The 15660-nt window shown below is 40.7% G+C and overlaps 1 protein-coding gene across 1 annotated transcript; it reads left to right on the top strand.

Moving 5' to 3' along the window:
- Positions 1-1036: 1036 nt before the first annotated feature.
- On the top strand, positions 1037-15181 carry snx27a (sorting nexin 27a). Its single transcript, XM_073483424.1, has 13 exons — positions 1037-1461; positions 4961-5186; positions 5354-5546; positions 5917-5981; positions 6954-7058; positions 7257-7335; positions 7641-7804; positions 9285-9374; positions 10234-10383; positions 11606-11734; positions 11997-12056; positions 12240-12288; positions 14350-15181. The coding sequence occupies exons 1-13, from the start codon at positions 1151-1153 to the stop codon at positions 14418-14420; spliced, it is 1692 nt and encodes a 563-aa protein (XP_073339525.1). The 5' UTR covers positions 1037-1150; the 3' UTR covers positions 14421-15181.
- Positions 15182-15660: the final 479 nt, after the last annotated feature.

Here is a 15660-nt window from a genome sequence, read left to right as displayed (position 1 = left end):
GAAATGAGAAATAGAGACCAAGAGAGAAAGGGGAAGGACGACTAAAGCAACAAGTGGAAAACCTCTTGGGCAATCTCCACCTAGTTAAAAATGATTTGAGGTGAAAAGCCCCAATGAACATGGATGAATGCCAGCCTTCTCTGATATTAAAAGCTGCCTTTCAAGGGAATCTGCTTGTTTCTGCGTTGTTTTCAAAAATACTTTATACAGTTAAAAGCCCTCATACATACGGAAGATCATTTTGTAAGACTGGCTGCTGAGTTTGTGAAAAGATAGAGGCAATGACTCTGAGGGCTTATATAACTGTCTGTGCTGCAGACAGTAATTTTATAAAAGGAAATAATAACATTGAAAAATAGTTAACAGAACAGTAAATAAGAATGTAAAAAGACAGACATGGAGTTGGGAGGACATTGATTGGCAAAATTTTTAAAAAGGTCTACACTGTTATTGAAATATTTCCAAAGAGAGGTCTAACTGCGTTGGCCCTGAGGCTGAAAACACAACTACATTTCACAAAACATAACACAGCAACATCTTGAAAAGTTGTCACTGTGTTTTATGGAATGTCACGTCTTCCGAAATGTCATTGTGTTTTGTTTAATTGCGTTGTGTTTTGTGAAATGTCGTTGTGTTTTCCTAACGTTTTGAGCTTTCTAGAATGTTGCGTTTTCCTAATGTCATTGTGTTTTGTGAAAAGTCTTTGTTTCTTCCAAAATGTCATTGCGTTTTGTGAAATTGCGTTGCGTTTCACTAAATGTTCTTGTGTTTGAACCCTCTGGGCCACTGTACCTATCTCTAAAAAAATAATTATATGCATATTCGTATGAAACTCTGGATGGTTAAAATGTATGACAATATATATATATTTTTTAATGTAGGGATATATTCAATAAATACTTGGTGTGAAGCTAGAATGATGAACAACTTGACATTGTTCAGTCGCTAATCACACAACACGGACCAGACTTTCGGTGACGCCTCCGGGAGGTCACGTTGTGTGGCCGTGTCTCGTGACGCTACCGAGGGGCGGGTTATCAACAACAGAGTCGGTCTGTGGAGCTAACGTTACGGAGGGACAGAGCTCGAGTGTTGTTTTGAATTTGCTAGAAGACGCCGACTGGAAGGGGGGCCAGGGCCTGTGGATAAGATGGCGGATGTAGGAGGCGATGAAACTCGGTCGACTCTCCCTTCGGCATCCCGCAACGGTCCGGTTGTGGCTTCGTCCGCGAGCACCGCGGGCCAGAACGCACCCATGGTAACGTCGGGTCCGCGGATGGTGAGGATCGTCAAGTCGGAGTCGGGCTACGGTTTCAATGTTCGCGGTCAAGTCAGCGAAGGAGGACAGCTTCGGAGCATCAACGGGGAACTGTACGCTCCTCTTCAGCATGTCAGTGCTGTTTTGCCCGGAGGTGCGGCGGACCGAGCCGGGATAGCGAAGGGTGACAGGATCCTGGAGGTGTAAGTCAGCCCCTGTTCCGTTAAACTGAGCCAGGTTGTTAGCACGAAAGGCTAGCTAGCCAGTTTAGCCCGTGTTGATCTAATTTCAAGCACACATTAACCTTCTTCAAGGTAGCCGCGTCTTCACCTGTCTGTTATGATAAAAAAGTAGCTGTTTACCTAACTAACTAGTTATTTTTCAAGTCTACGGCCATTTGCACCTCTGTGGACATTTGGTAATGTAGCTACATCAAGCTAACGCTAGTGAGTTAGCCGTAACTAGAAAGCTAACCAGCTTACATAAGTTGGACAACAGGCTGTGCATGTTGATTAGCTTTGGCTAGCTAGCGAGCCAGGTAGCTAACGTGTTGTTCAGCTTGCCCTTTGCGCAGGGCTCCAGCATGACTGTAAGGACAGAATATAATTGACATTGCATTGTCATGTGGATAACGGTAGGGATGTCTATTTTGACCCTGGCCGGAGACAGTGGATGGCAGTGTTGTCACTCAAATTCAACATCATATGGTGTGAGTGTGTTCGCTTCTTGACTTGAAGAGACCGCTTGACAGACTAACCTTCACAAAAGCTGTTTACGTGGGACAGTATTAGGTGCTGTCCATTGTTTTTGCCTTGTATCCCAATCAGTATACGTGAATGATGTTGATATACATGGCTTGATACTGGAGACATCTTGTAGGAGTGATTTTCTGTTCAGTCAAACTCTTGTTGTCATGCCAGGAAAAGTCAGGGTTTTTCCCTAGAGGAGTTTTTAATGGAAATCACCCAATAGTATCTTCATTAACTTTTAGCAGATATATATAATAGTCATCTCTTAAGAGAAAGGAACTCCCCACAGGGTTTATGTTTGCAGACAGACACATTTCTAATAATGACATCAATCTCCTACCATGGTTGTACCCTGGGCTTTAATAAAGGGTAAATTCAGGAGCCACATAAAGGGAACCAAATGTTTATAGTAAATGATAATGTACAACTTCTAAAGTTTATAATTTTTGGCCTGGCCTGGCCTTATTATCAGGATTTGAGAAGTTAAGACATGTTCGTGTGTACTGTGAACTTGATTATAGGCTAAAGTTAGAATAAGTGAGAAGAGAAACAGAAAACAAGGAACACTTCTCTACTTCCATTTGCTGAGGCAACAAAAAGCTTTTACCTAATCTGTGTTTTTCCATTTTTACTGCTAAATTTCTTCCTGGTCATATGACAGGACCACTGCTTATCATGTGACTTATTAACCAGCTTGACCATTTCGCAAAAACTCAAAGAATCATCATGTTTACTATGTCATATGTCAGCACTTTGCTTCGATTTATGAACGAGGACAGGGACAGTGTTGCTTCATTGGTGATAAACAGCTGATTTTTATTTACAGACTCTACTGACTGCTGCCTGAGCGTAGTTTGTGTAAAACATCATATTTTAGTCACATTTAGAAAGAAATTGATTCTAAAAATGAACGTGCTAGTCTCTACCAGAGGCAATAATTTCATGAGGTTTTGTTTGGCTTGTAGGCCATGGGTGGATAACTTGCCCATTATCATCTACAAATACAGTATAAGTGCTTTGTTCAGTGAAACTACCCAATATCTTACTATTGAAGCTGGTAGAGAGTTTAAGAGCTTTTGCTTATCTGTCCTCATATTAACATTTTGTTTGTTTTATATTGTTTGTCAGACATCACTTTAGATTCTGGTAAATTGATTCAGGAATTTTGCCAGTGTTGATCTTTTACAGGCTAAATATTTAATTAAGACATACTCACCACATTATTTGATTAAAAAAAATGGCTGATAACCAAATAATTGCAGCCCTACTTCAGTGTTAATATCTGTCTTACCGTAATTCAAATTTGCTTAACAGCAACTGACCCACATCCCTGGCAGGCATTGCATTGTAAAGATAAAGAAAAAATGCTTGTTTGGTACAGACCCCATGAAATGTCTCATCATCACGATTTTAATTATTTTTCAGTGGGAAAAAAAAAGAGGCAAAATGATAATAATAATCATATTATAATTGAAATATCTGTTTAAAATAATCACAATATTTTTTAGCATATTGTGCAGTCCTTTACTAATACACATACACATTTATAAACAATAATTGAGACACAGTGGACAAATAGTGGACAGACCGATGCTCGCGCTCTCGCTTGCTCCCTCCTCTCCTTTGTGTCCTGCTGTCTCTCATAGGAAGATTAGCAGAGACACCTGATGCTGGTGCCATCTGGCCTCGGCAAAGCCAGGAAGGGAGGTGTCTCACAGCACCAAAGGAAAGGGAGACGTTAGAGATGACCTGGTTACTCAGCACTCTCAACACTGTGTTTATCAATAAAAGACAAAATGCACTGACATTGCCACACGCCAATAAAGGAAAATGAACATTTGCAGCAATTGGTTAACATTTCATATTTATTTTTACCAACAGGACCAATCCACATTAAATACACTTTCTGTGTCAGAGTCATTATAAAATTCAGTGTTTAGCTGCATTTATTCAGTCACAGCGTGCCGTCGACTCGACTGTTATTGTTGCCAGGTTGGGATTGGCAACCATATTGAGAAATTGGCAACTAATTCTTGGCCTTTGGCAACCATTTTTTTAACATATGAAAATAGGGATATCAAACAGTATACCGTGCACCCAAAAAATGAATATTCTTTAAATATTTATTGCATTTATTTTATTTACACATTGCTGTCGCAGTCGTTACAGGAACCAGACAACACCATACATGCACTGTTGCATTTACTCGCATGCGTACAGGCATCAAAATGAATATTCAAACGGTTCCATATATACAGAATTGTAATGTTTCGATACTTTGATATTTTTGACGCCTCTATAAAGCATTAGATAAAACATAAACTGCAAAGAATTCGATTGTTCGGTTACTGTAATGAAGCTTTCAGACATTGTTTAATGTCACATCTTCATTATTAAGCTGTTGTATAATGGCATAATATCTTAATCATTCAAAATATAAGGTGACAAAAAAATGGCAACCATATTTTCCGTTTTGGCAACCAAAAGCTGAAATCTGGTTGCCAACCTGGCAACCACTTTTAAAAGTTAGCATTGAGCCCCTTTAAGTGCCAAAGCTATTTGTGGCTTGTTGTTACTTTACATAAAGATGAACACTTCCTGGATTATTTAGGGAGATTGGTATTTGATGCTGTGAGATACCCTGAGTTAAAGTATTGGAATTGGTATCAGGAGAGAAATAGTTGGAATGGAGCCTTATTATTTGAACCAGAAATCAATTTGTAGTTCTCACTGAACTATGCTACTCTTATTTGACACCATATTAGCCTGATAAAGGTACAGTCAGGCCCTTCCCTGGTCAGTGCCAAATCTGTCCCCTTCTGTGTGTAAACAGTTGATCATCTGCCATGTTGAAACATAAACTGATTATGTGAAAAACAGTGGGAATAGAGGGTTTTTAAAACTCCTCGCTGACTTTCTTTCTGTCTCTCCCCCCACTTTACTTTCCCTCCAGTAATGGGGTCAGTGTGGAAGGTGCCACCCATAAGCAGGTGGTGGATCTGATCCGTGCAGGGGAGAAAGAGCTGGTTCTGGCTGTGCTGTCTGTCCCAGCTCAGGAGGCCGATGGGTTGGAAGGAGGAGAGGAAGTCCAACCCAACTACGACTACAGTGACAAGCAGGCTGTGCCCATTTCAATTCCCACATACAAACATGTAGAGCAGCACTCCGAGAGGTTTGTGGTGAGTGCTGATTTGAGTCATTACCTTATATTTTTTTTCTCTAAAGCAGGTAGAAAACTTGTTTTTCCTATGTCGGTATTAAAAAAAAAGTATCATTCCTGATTGTAAACATTAATTCCCTCTACTCTTATGCACTACAATCTGTCTGTCCCATCTTTGTCTCACAGGTGTACAACGTGTACATGTCAGGTAGACAGCTGTGCTCAAAGCGCTACCGGGAGTTCGCCATCCTGCACCAGAACCTAAAGAGGGAGTTTTCCAACTTCAACTTCCCAAAGCTTCCCGGTAAATGGCCCTTCTCCCTGTCTGAACAGCAGCTGGATGCTCGCCGCAGAGGCCTGGAGGAATATCTCGAGCGAGGTAGGCTTACTTGGAAAGGTCACTGGCTATAAACCCACTCGTGTGTTGATTTTCAACATGGGCAAAGACAAAAGGCTTTTTCTTTTTTCATTTCGAGAAGAATTACAGCTCTATTTTCAAAGAACAAGTAAAGTATTTAGACACATCAAAATCCATAATAACCATACATACCAAGACAAGGAATAATTACATTTTTCATCCAAAAATTGTATTGTAGTTAGGATAGAAAACAGGGCAAGTACTGGCTGTGGTAATACATTAAATCTGAACACAAGACACAGCCAAAGTGACATTTTCCTGTCCTCCTTTATTTGATTTACTTTGGCCTCCCTCTCTTCCTCTCCACCTTTCTCTGTCTCTGTATCTCTAGTTTGCTCTGTGCGGGTGATCGGGGAGAGTGACATCATGCAGGAGTTTCTCTCTGAATCAGATGAGGTATGCATCCCATTTATTGTTGTTCTGATATGGACTGTACTGGAGTGTAGCTCCTTTTGATTCTGAGCTGAGTGGGAGAGTTTTTCTGCATCTCTTTCGAAACTTTCTTCGATGTACAACATGTGTCTTGTCAGACAGGGAATGTGTACAGCACCACAGTACCTTCTTGCTTTTCACAGTTAGATCAAAATTTAGCTTATCTAATAGTTCATATTAGGGCTATATTTGTCTGTAAGTATTAGATATTATATAGTGCACCTATTGAGAGGATTTTAGGTATGTAAAAACTTGTGATGAAATGATGAATACATGTTTAACTCCCCTTTGTCTTTCGGTATTAAAAAAGAATACTTATTGCCATAAACAAGCATCAGCAGGAATGGCAGTTGAGTTCAATTACTTGAAAGTAGCTGGTGGCCAATCGCGTCTAAACTAGAGAGCTAAAACAACAAATAGGTAAATGATATGTTCACCCAAAAATGAAAATTCATCCATTATCTACTCACCATCATGCCGATGGAAAGTCAGGTGAAGTTTCACAGTGCAAAAACATTTCTGGAGATTCACAGCAAAACAGCATTGAGGCATTCTCCTAAACAACTGATGTTGATGGGGACCTGTTTTAAAACATGAGGCTGAGTAGATAATGACTTAATAATCATTAATAATCATTTTTGGGTAAACTTATCCTTTAATTGCATTCCCTGTCTCGTGCTTTGAGGAATAACGGCAGCAGAGACAAATGCAATTCTACTGAATTAATCCAGCACTCAAGGAGGATTAGGATTTCTAACAGATAGGAGGTCTGGTTTAGATATTTCTTGTTTGTTTGTTTAATCAAGAAGGACTTACCAATAATTCAGAACCAACACATGTATGCACCCTCATACAAGCTGACACACCCTTGTTAATCCACACATGAGTTAGTGCAGCTCTACAGCTGTTCTCATTATGTGTCGCTTCACTGTGCAGAACTACAACGGAGTAACAGATGTAGAACTGCGGATAGCCCTGCCAGACAAGACCACCATCTCTGTCAGAGTCCGCAAGAACAGCACCACAGATCAGGTGTACCAGGTGAGAACACATGACATCTGGGATCAGGCTCTCACACAGCTATATTGTACAGTTTATTGCCCCATTGTTTGGTTCCAGCTGGAATTGTAATAAGTGTATTAAGTGTGCAGACACACTGAATAAACTTTGGTGATGCAATAAAAATTCTAAAACCAGTGTTTTTCTTACATAACTAACTCTGTATTGCTCTTCCTGTAGGCATTAGTGTTAAAGGTTGGAATGGACAGTATTATGGCGAGCTACTTTGCCCTTTTTGAAGTCATCAACCACTCCTTTGGTAAGAACCGTGTGTGTATTTGATGCTTATGAGTTTTTCGAAGTGAAGTTCACATACTCTCATGTGTTTAATTTAAAAGAACCCCCTTGGGTGTCTTCATCACATGACCACTAGTTTTCTAAAGAAAGACCTGTACCCTCCCACTGGTGAGTTTAATCCATTTAGCCTAGGGTTATGTGTGAGGTTTTGGACAGCAAGGGCAGGTAATTGGGTACAGGCTAGAATTTTTTTTAATGACTAAACAGACACCCCCCCCTCCTTTTTAACTCCTTCCTAATCTCTCTCCTCCTTTCTATTTGTTGCAGTGAGGAAGCTGGCACCTAACGAGTTTCCCCACAAGCTTTATGTGCAGAATTACACGTCGGCAGTGCCGGGGACCTGCTTGGCGCTTCGCAAATGGTTGTTCAGCTTCCAGGAGGAGGAGTTGCTAAGAGACAACCCGTTGGCACTGCACTATTGCTTCCACCAGGTAATAACAATAATTGAATCCCACTTGCTATGGACTTAAGGAAACTCAGCACTTTTTTTTCTTCTTCAAGAAATAAACAAAATCAGGGAATTTTACTTTATTACTCTATTCTTTTACTTGGAACCACTTGTACTGGTTTCAGAATCATTCAGTTCTTTGTGTATTGTCCTGACTTTCAAACTCATTAGAGTAAAGTTGTAACAATTTTAAAGTAGTCTTGTCTTCTGTAAGGCTTCCCAACAGGCTTTGGCATTAAAACAACCAAAACCAGGCATAGTGGTAGCTGAATTCCTGCCAGCTGGGTCTGTTGAAAAATAACAATGTGACAGTCCTGGACAAAGTTTAACTTGCAATTGACATTGTAAGTTATGTCACATCTTAAACAAAATATCAAGCTGTATCAGTCACAAAGTCCTACAAATGTCATCCTTAATGGAAAATGAATAGTCTGGGGCTTTGAAATTTATGAACGTATCCAGTAAACCAGAGAAATTTTATTTTACTACAAGCCCGTTAAACTTTTCCACAGTTTGTGAAGTATGAAGTGTGAACCCGACAAAGTAATCCTCTAATGCAAATGCACTAAAAATAGCCATAGCAGCAGCAGCCTACAGGCTGTCTACTGACCCAACTAAGGTCACCACCTGAAGCATTTTTGGCATGTGAGGTTTAGCAGTGACTCATTAAAGTGATTTCTATGAGTAAAGTCAGCACGATGCTTGCACTCCTGAAAACAAGAATACCCAGAATACTTAAACCTGCAATAACTGACTTTTTTGGGCCACTCCATTGACAGCATTGACATATCATCACCTTTAGATTTGAAATGGCAAACGTTTTAGCAAAAGTTGCATTTGCACGTCTGGCAGTTATGGAGCAACATTATCATTCATTTTGAGTCCAATGTTCACTTTCTTTTAGCTCTTTATGGTCTCCTCCATCTCCTGAGGAAAATATCTGCCTCCTTAACTGCTAATCGCTCCACTATGTTCACCGGCTAGTCACTAACTGTGTCTGTCTAGTGCTGGGTGCTGAGCAGGTAGTGTCCAGTTGGTTATAGAGGTTTCTGAGTGAACACAGCCGCCTGCTGTGGCTGAAAACAAAGCTATGAGAGCAGTGAGAGTGAATCAAAAGAGTGAATTTGCAGCCTAATAGCTAAACAATCAGCTGAAACTGATGATAAAGCTCTGTGAAGCCTAGTAGAGCTAGAGACATAGGTGCTAATTCTCTGGAAGTTCATCATTATGAGTGACCCCTTTACATAGTCATAGTGTTCATACATTGTTATATATAACATGTAAATTATGGAGAGTAGTTGAAGAGTTGTTATTGGTTGAACTCGTTTACGTGAGCCAGAATATCTTGCTCAATGTTTTTTAATGACTAATCATTTTTGTGCAGTGAACCACAAATGATAAATGGTGTTGTATCTCTTCATGCCACCCCAACCCCCTACCCACCCTGCCCCCTGTTTGTCTAGGCATTGGAAGATGTGAAGAAGGGATTCATAAAAACAGAGGACAAATCCTACCAGCTGCAGAAGCTGGCAGAGCAGCGCAAGATGGCCACGGTCAGTCCCACAGACCACTCTTTGTTCGGGGAGGGGATTGGGATGACTACACTTTTTGCCTGCTGACCAGAGCCATCACCAAAACGTTACCAAATGAAAATGGACAGAAAAGCCAGAACCCCTTTCACACTTTAGAATACAGCCCTCTGTGGTGTTCAGAGATACAGCCATTGAGTTTATATTGATGTTTATAAAACATTAACTGAAAGTGGCATGTGTGACGGTGGGGGTTCCTCTGTGTGAACTCCATTTGCAACTGTGTAGCTCTCAGCACAGCATTTCCAAACTCTTAAAGGGCCACCTTTTAGATAAATGAATGTGAAAACAAAACAATAGTTTACATGTAATGTAATGATCTCATTGTTCCGAATGTTAGGCAGTATCTGATATCACAACTGTTCATGCAAATAGGAAACCTGCCTCGCTGCTTTGGGATCAGGGACTGAAATGAACCAGGTGTAGAAACCCAAATATTTGGTTAGGGTACACACTTAATTGTATCTCTTAAAAGTCTGAATGTACCTGCAATATAGTGATCAAAATAATTAGTGAAAAAAGTTGTACTACTTAAGTCAGTTTTCACAGCTTGGCAGTTGCCCCTTTACTCTGCGCTCTCCTTCCAAGGAATCTGGCTTCATGAAACAAGTTTCTCATAAACTGAAATACTCTAATATGTCATTATTGGGACAGTAATGTAGTTGAGGGTGGGCGAGAACTCTAGTCACAGCTTGTTAACAGGGTTTTTTTTTTGAGTAACTGGATTAAGGAAAGAGACGTAAACATAATCTTGTTTGCCACAACCTTGTTACTTATAGTATTAGCGACTGATGTATGAGCTCTGTAATACTTTGTCTGTTAGTACCTGAGTCTGCTGCGGACATGTGAGGGCTACAATGAGGTGGCGTTCCCCCACTGCGCCTGTGACTCCAGGAGGAAGGGACACGTCATCACAGCTATCAGCATCCATCACTTCAAGCTGCACGCTTGTACTGAGGATGGCACGCTGGAGGTGAGTGTTTGTGCTTATTAAAAAATGTGTAAATACAGTACAAGTAGAGGGTCCAACTGATCACTTTGCAAGGCAACATTATAATTTTTTTTACCCTTTAGTAACAATATGGCTAGTCTTTCATTTTTAAATGTAATGATTATTTCTCAGAAAATATGTTTTCCAAAATAGATTTCCTGTGAATCACACTAAGGATGCACAATATCAATTTTTTTTCAGCTGACACTGATATCCAAAACTTCCAATACCTTCTTCTCAAGGCCAATAGTGATAAGTTAACCTAAGCAGAACCAGAACCAGAACCTAAGAAAGTAGTAGAATAGGTTTATATACTATTAATTTTCAAAAAATACCTTTTTTTTCTCAGGGTGCATTGCTGCAGCACCCCTTTACACACTGTGTCCTGTCTGTTGTCTGCACAACAGACAGGATGTAGCCAGTCAGAGGCAGAGTAGGGCGGTTCATGTCGAGCAAGGTAGTGTGATCTAAAATGACACTGCTACAGCATTAGCAAATGTATGTCTGCTGACCGACTGGAGTGTATATGTTTTATAATAGATAATATATATATATTAATATAACGCCTGTTACATAGTGACGCACATAAGTTACGGAAGTAAAGGCTCGACTCCAAACCAGGCGTTTCAGGCAGTGCAGGAGCAGTGTTTTCTGTGGGAGAGAGTAACTCCCTTTGGTGTGGACTTTGGGCTTTTTCACTTTGCAGAACTTTTACATGCACAAAAATGCTACAAAACACAATAAAGGAAAGGCAAAAACCCCAAAAGCATAATATGACTCTTTAATATTCCATAGCTCTAATAAGTATTGTTGTGTTAAAAATAATCGACTTTTTCCCTCCTCTCTGAACCCTTGTAGAACATGTGTTGAAAATGAAAATGTGTTTTCCTTTGTGTTCTTTTGACACAATGTGTCAAGCTCCATGCCCAGGTGCAGCAGTTTGACATTAGGTGCACAACGGGCTGCACTTCTTCTTCTTTCTTCTTGTTTCATGTTTATTAGTGGATCACAAACCAACTTTAAAGAAAGCAATTTGGCTTCATAATGTCGACCCTATTTATCAACCAGAAAGTCGTGGTTACTCATAAATAGCCAGTAATACAAATTTCCCAATTACAGGCCAGTAAATATTTGGTCTGATCTTTATCGTGCATCACTAAATCAAACCAATGTTCACCTCCTGTGAACTCTGTGTCGTCTTCAGAACCAGGTGATAGCTTTTGAGTGGGGGGAGATGCAGCGCTGGGACACTGATGAGGAGGGGATGGCCTTCTGCTTTGAGTACGCCAGAGGAGAGAAGAAACCTCGCTGGGTCAAGATCTTCACTCCATACGTGAGTGTTCACACACCTCAACTGCTGTATTATTGTGTTTATTTATTCACTTGGTTGGACTTTGCAGTCTTTGATTGACAGATGTTGTGATTTGGAAAAGAACAAGTGGCTGTAAGATTACACTAACACTTTGTATTTGATTTGATAGTCAACACACTTTACTTTACATGTAATCAAATCAGTAGTAAGAAGAATGAAAGACAACTCATGAAAACTTGCAGGCAGAAGGCTGAATTACAATCCTGTTCACTTTTCCTTCCAGTTTAACTACATGCATGAGTGCTTTGAGCGGGTCTTTTGTGAGCTGAAGTGGAGGAAACAGGTAAGGACCACTCCTTTCCTCTTTCTTTCTGGGAAGCACATGACTCCGTGCCAAGTTTGAAGTTCTAAACTTAGCTTATTATTACAAGTTTCTTGACAAATACAATAAGCCACTAACACGTTTTCTTCAGGCTTTTGTTTAATGTGATATGATTCATTTTATATGTATTTCTCCTGGTGTCAGGTTGAGGAAGAGGCATCTGACAAAGACAACAAAAACTGCAGCAACAATGGTGAGCAGCGAGCATGTTTTGACATGCTCTATTTTGTCATAAATACAGAGCGATAATATTGTTTGAGACACACAAAGCACAACACAACAAAGGTACCGGTACTGAAGGGTAAGAGGCTAGATTTTATCTAGGGCGAATCATGAAGATATATGTATTCAGATGTGGTACGGAGAGGTGCTTTGAATGGCAACACCCATCAAGCAACATGAATTATGCAAAACTTCCTTATCTGCCAAAAACTGAAAGGGCAAGAGCAGGGAGAGGGCTTGAAGTATGCTACCTGCTTTTATTTCTGTGTGTTAAAGGCAAAAATATACCTGAGTAGCTTCAGTTTAGTGACATTAAATTACACTCCACTAAAAATGTACATCCAGATACGCTTTTAGTGTTTTATTGTCTCTATTGTGCAGCTCCTATGGCATATAAGCTGAACAAAATAAAGGGGCATTGACAAAAAAAGCGACAAAAGCTCTGGTAAATAGTCCATAAAATGAAGCTAAGTAAGGAGAGATAAATTTCTCTTCCAGTGCCATCAGATTGCTGTGAGAAGACGTATAGAGAAACGATTCCCAAACTTCAGAAAAAAATCTTCTGTGGCCTCCCCAAACTTTTAATCACAACTCTGATGAACACACTAGACTTAAATGAAGTATTTCCCAAATTTAATTTGGTTTCATAAACAGAACTATCTATATGAACGTGGGCCTAAGGCAACACCGTGCAAATGAATAAACTCGTCTTTAAACACATTCAGGTGCAATTCCTGTCATTGACGCAACTAAAGATGCATTCTGATGTTGTGCTGAAGTCCATTCCCTGGTCAAAGGCCACATCCAAATGCCTGGACTTCCCCACTCTTGCAGACTCGCAGACTTTGCAGGCGTGTTTGCGGCGAGTCCACAAATGCTCAAGAATGTCCAAACCCATATTTCTTTCAGTCCACAAGGGCCCTCAAGCAAACTTTCTTCAGACTTCCAGGGAGTCTGCTTGGGGTGCAGACTTCACCGGACTTTACTGAATTAACTGAATTAAATACCCACAATTCATTCCAATATGGACATGACGTTGAAGAACTTAATATGAATATTTAAAACAATAAATATGTTTAAATGCTACTTCAAGCATGTAGTCCAGAAATAATATTCTCCTACATCCAAATGCAGACATATGTAGATGTACAGGCTATAGAGGTAAATAAAACACATTTTATTATTGCAGTTTTTAGGCCGGTCTATCAGCAGCTTTTCTTATCCTTGCAGTCTCACGCTCTTAGAGACTTGCCGTGATGACAGTGAACACGTCACAGTATGTACCGCAGAAGTCTGAAAGGGCTCAGTCTGCATGTCCAGAGGGTGAACATTTGAATTCAGCCAAATAATGTTGCCCTCCTTTCCTGCAATGCCACCAAATGGTAATGGTTAAGGTCATTAGGTGGCACACATATCAGATAAATGGAGAATAACATGTCATATAACTCCCTTGTTTCATCAGTTCTGATTGCTTTTTTAATGTAAATGTGTAACCATATATATTTTACGATAATTTCTAACTTAAATACAGAATTGACAATTTATTTATGGGGTGTTCTGGTAAATGACCTTTCGTGGCCCGCGTGCATTACCTTGGGCTGCGACCCACACTGTGAAAATCACTGATATAGACAAAAGAGAGTCGATGCGTGTATAGACATGTGACCCTCTATCAGCGCAATCTCCAAAAGGCCCACACAAGGGGAAGTTGAAACTATTTGTCCCATGTGAGACAGCACGAGGCCAGCAGTACAAGTATGTGGACTAGCAACTGCAAGGCATGAGGATGAGGGAGGAAGCGTCAAAGAACAGAGACACCTGAGCTGAGGCTGAGATGGTTGAGGCGACAGAGGATCATAATCATTAATTGAAGCACAGAATAAATGCAGGGAAGTTTCTTAGTGACACTGTTGCTGAGACAGACTGATCTGTGTTGTGTAGTGGCAGCATTTTTGTAAGTCACATGACATGCAGGAAAATAAAAAAGCCCATCATTCAGACTTGTTTCCTGAACCGTCTCTCTGTGTTCCAGAGTATCTGCCTCCTCTGGAGACACAGCAGAAGGGATGGCGCCACCTAGGGGGGGAGATTGCAACGTCCTAAAACCATTTGTCATCAACCCTAACTAGAACTGGTCCACTTGCATCTTCACAACCACCCCAGAGAGCGCCCATCGACAAACACAGGACTGAGCGACAGACTGAGGGGATCCATGCCCCGAAAAACAAACTGGAAGTGACCTATTTGGGAAATTGGACTAGTCACACTTAACCGACCCCAGGGATACGCACAGCAAGAGGAGCAATGAAGGAGAATAAACAAAAGCCAACTTTCATGTCATTTACTAGATCTCCATAGCGTTTCTGTTGTTATCCTCCATGCATCCGCCCTGTGATGTGGGGCAGGACACGAGCAGAGTCTCGCCAACTGGTTGAGACGTAACACACACATACAGCGTGTGACTGGTCAGGGTCCGACAGTGCCGAGGGGAGCACCTCGATGAATCGTTGGAGCTGACGTGACGGTCAGTTCTCCAACACGACCAACTCGGTCCGAAGCCTTCAGCGTGGCCCTCGTCTGCTGAACTGAGCTGATGGAGAAGGGAGGGATACAGAAAAAAAGTGGTTTTCACTTCTTTAACAGTTAGTGATGAAGAAAGAAAGCATAATCATGCTTTACACTGATGATGGACATTAACACAAAAATTATGTTTTCTATCTGTGAGGTCAGAGGTGTACTGTCTCTGTCAGAAGACATAGGCGACAGAAATGTTACTAACTGCAAACAGATGTGAGGGGACGTGTTCATAATAATGTTGTATGTTTAACAATCTTACTTCTGATAAAATATAGATTAATATAAGAGCTATAATAATTGGTTTCTTGATCTAACACAATGAAACACTAACTGAATTACGTTCAAGCTGCTCTGACTAATCCCCATTTTTCACCTTGTCTTCTGGTCCAACCCACGCAACTTCAGATCGACATCTGTTGGCTGGCTGCCATTAAAATGTGTGTATGTGGGTATATGTGTATGTTTATCCCCCTCGCAAGTGTTTTACTGTGATTTTGCAGAGCTTTGACAAGGCTTTCTCATTCCCAGCTCTGTGTGGGGATGGTGTTTTGAACAAAAGGTTGAAGGGCCAAAGTGTCGATGTCTTCGTGGGGAATCTGTCCGACCGATTGTGAAAACAAGGACAGGAGAGTCTGTTTAGCTGCAGTTTTCTGAGCAGGCAGCAGAGAGCAGCAGAGCGTAAGAAAGATTTAGTCGTAGGTTTTGAGCAGGAATAGAAATCTTCTCAGAGCTTCTTAAAGAGTGATCCCTCGGGCTCTGAAACTCA

Source organism: Pagrus major, chromosome 16, assembly GCF_040436345.1.
Source record: "Pagrus major chromosome 16, Pma_NU_1.0".
Classification (NCBI taxonomy): domain Eukaryota; kingdom Metazoa; phylum Chordata; class Actinopteri; order Spariformes; family Sparidae; genus Pagrus; species Pagrus major.
The sequence above is the reverse complement of the archived record's forward strand: the minus strand, read 5'-3'. Positions and strand labels throughout refer to the sequence as shown.

Bases quoted from the DNA above. Each gene is read 5' to 3' on its own strand.
- snx27a (XM_073483424.1), top strand. From the start codon at position 1,151: ATGGCGGATGTAGGAGGCGATGAAACTCGGTCGACTCTCCCTTCGGCA. The intron at 7,336-7,640 runs GTAAGAACCGTG...TATTTGTTGCAG, and splicing joins AGTCATCAACCACTCCTTTG to TGAGGAAGCTGGCACCTAAC. The intron at 12,057-12,239 runs GTAAGGACCACT...TCCTGGTGTCAG, and splicing joins AGCTGAAGTGGAGGAAACAG to GTTGAGGAAGAGGCATCTGA.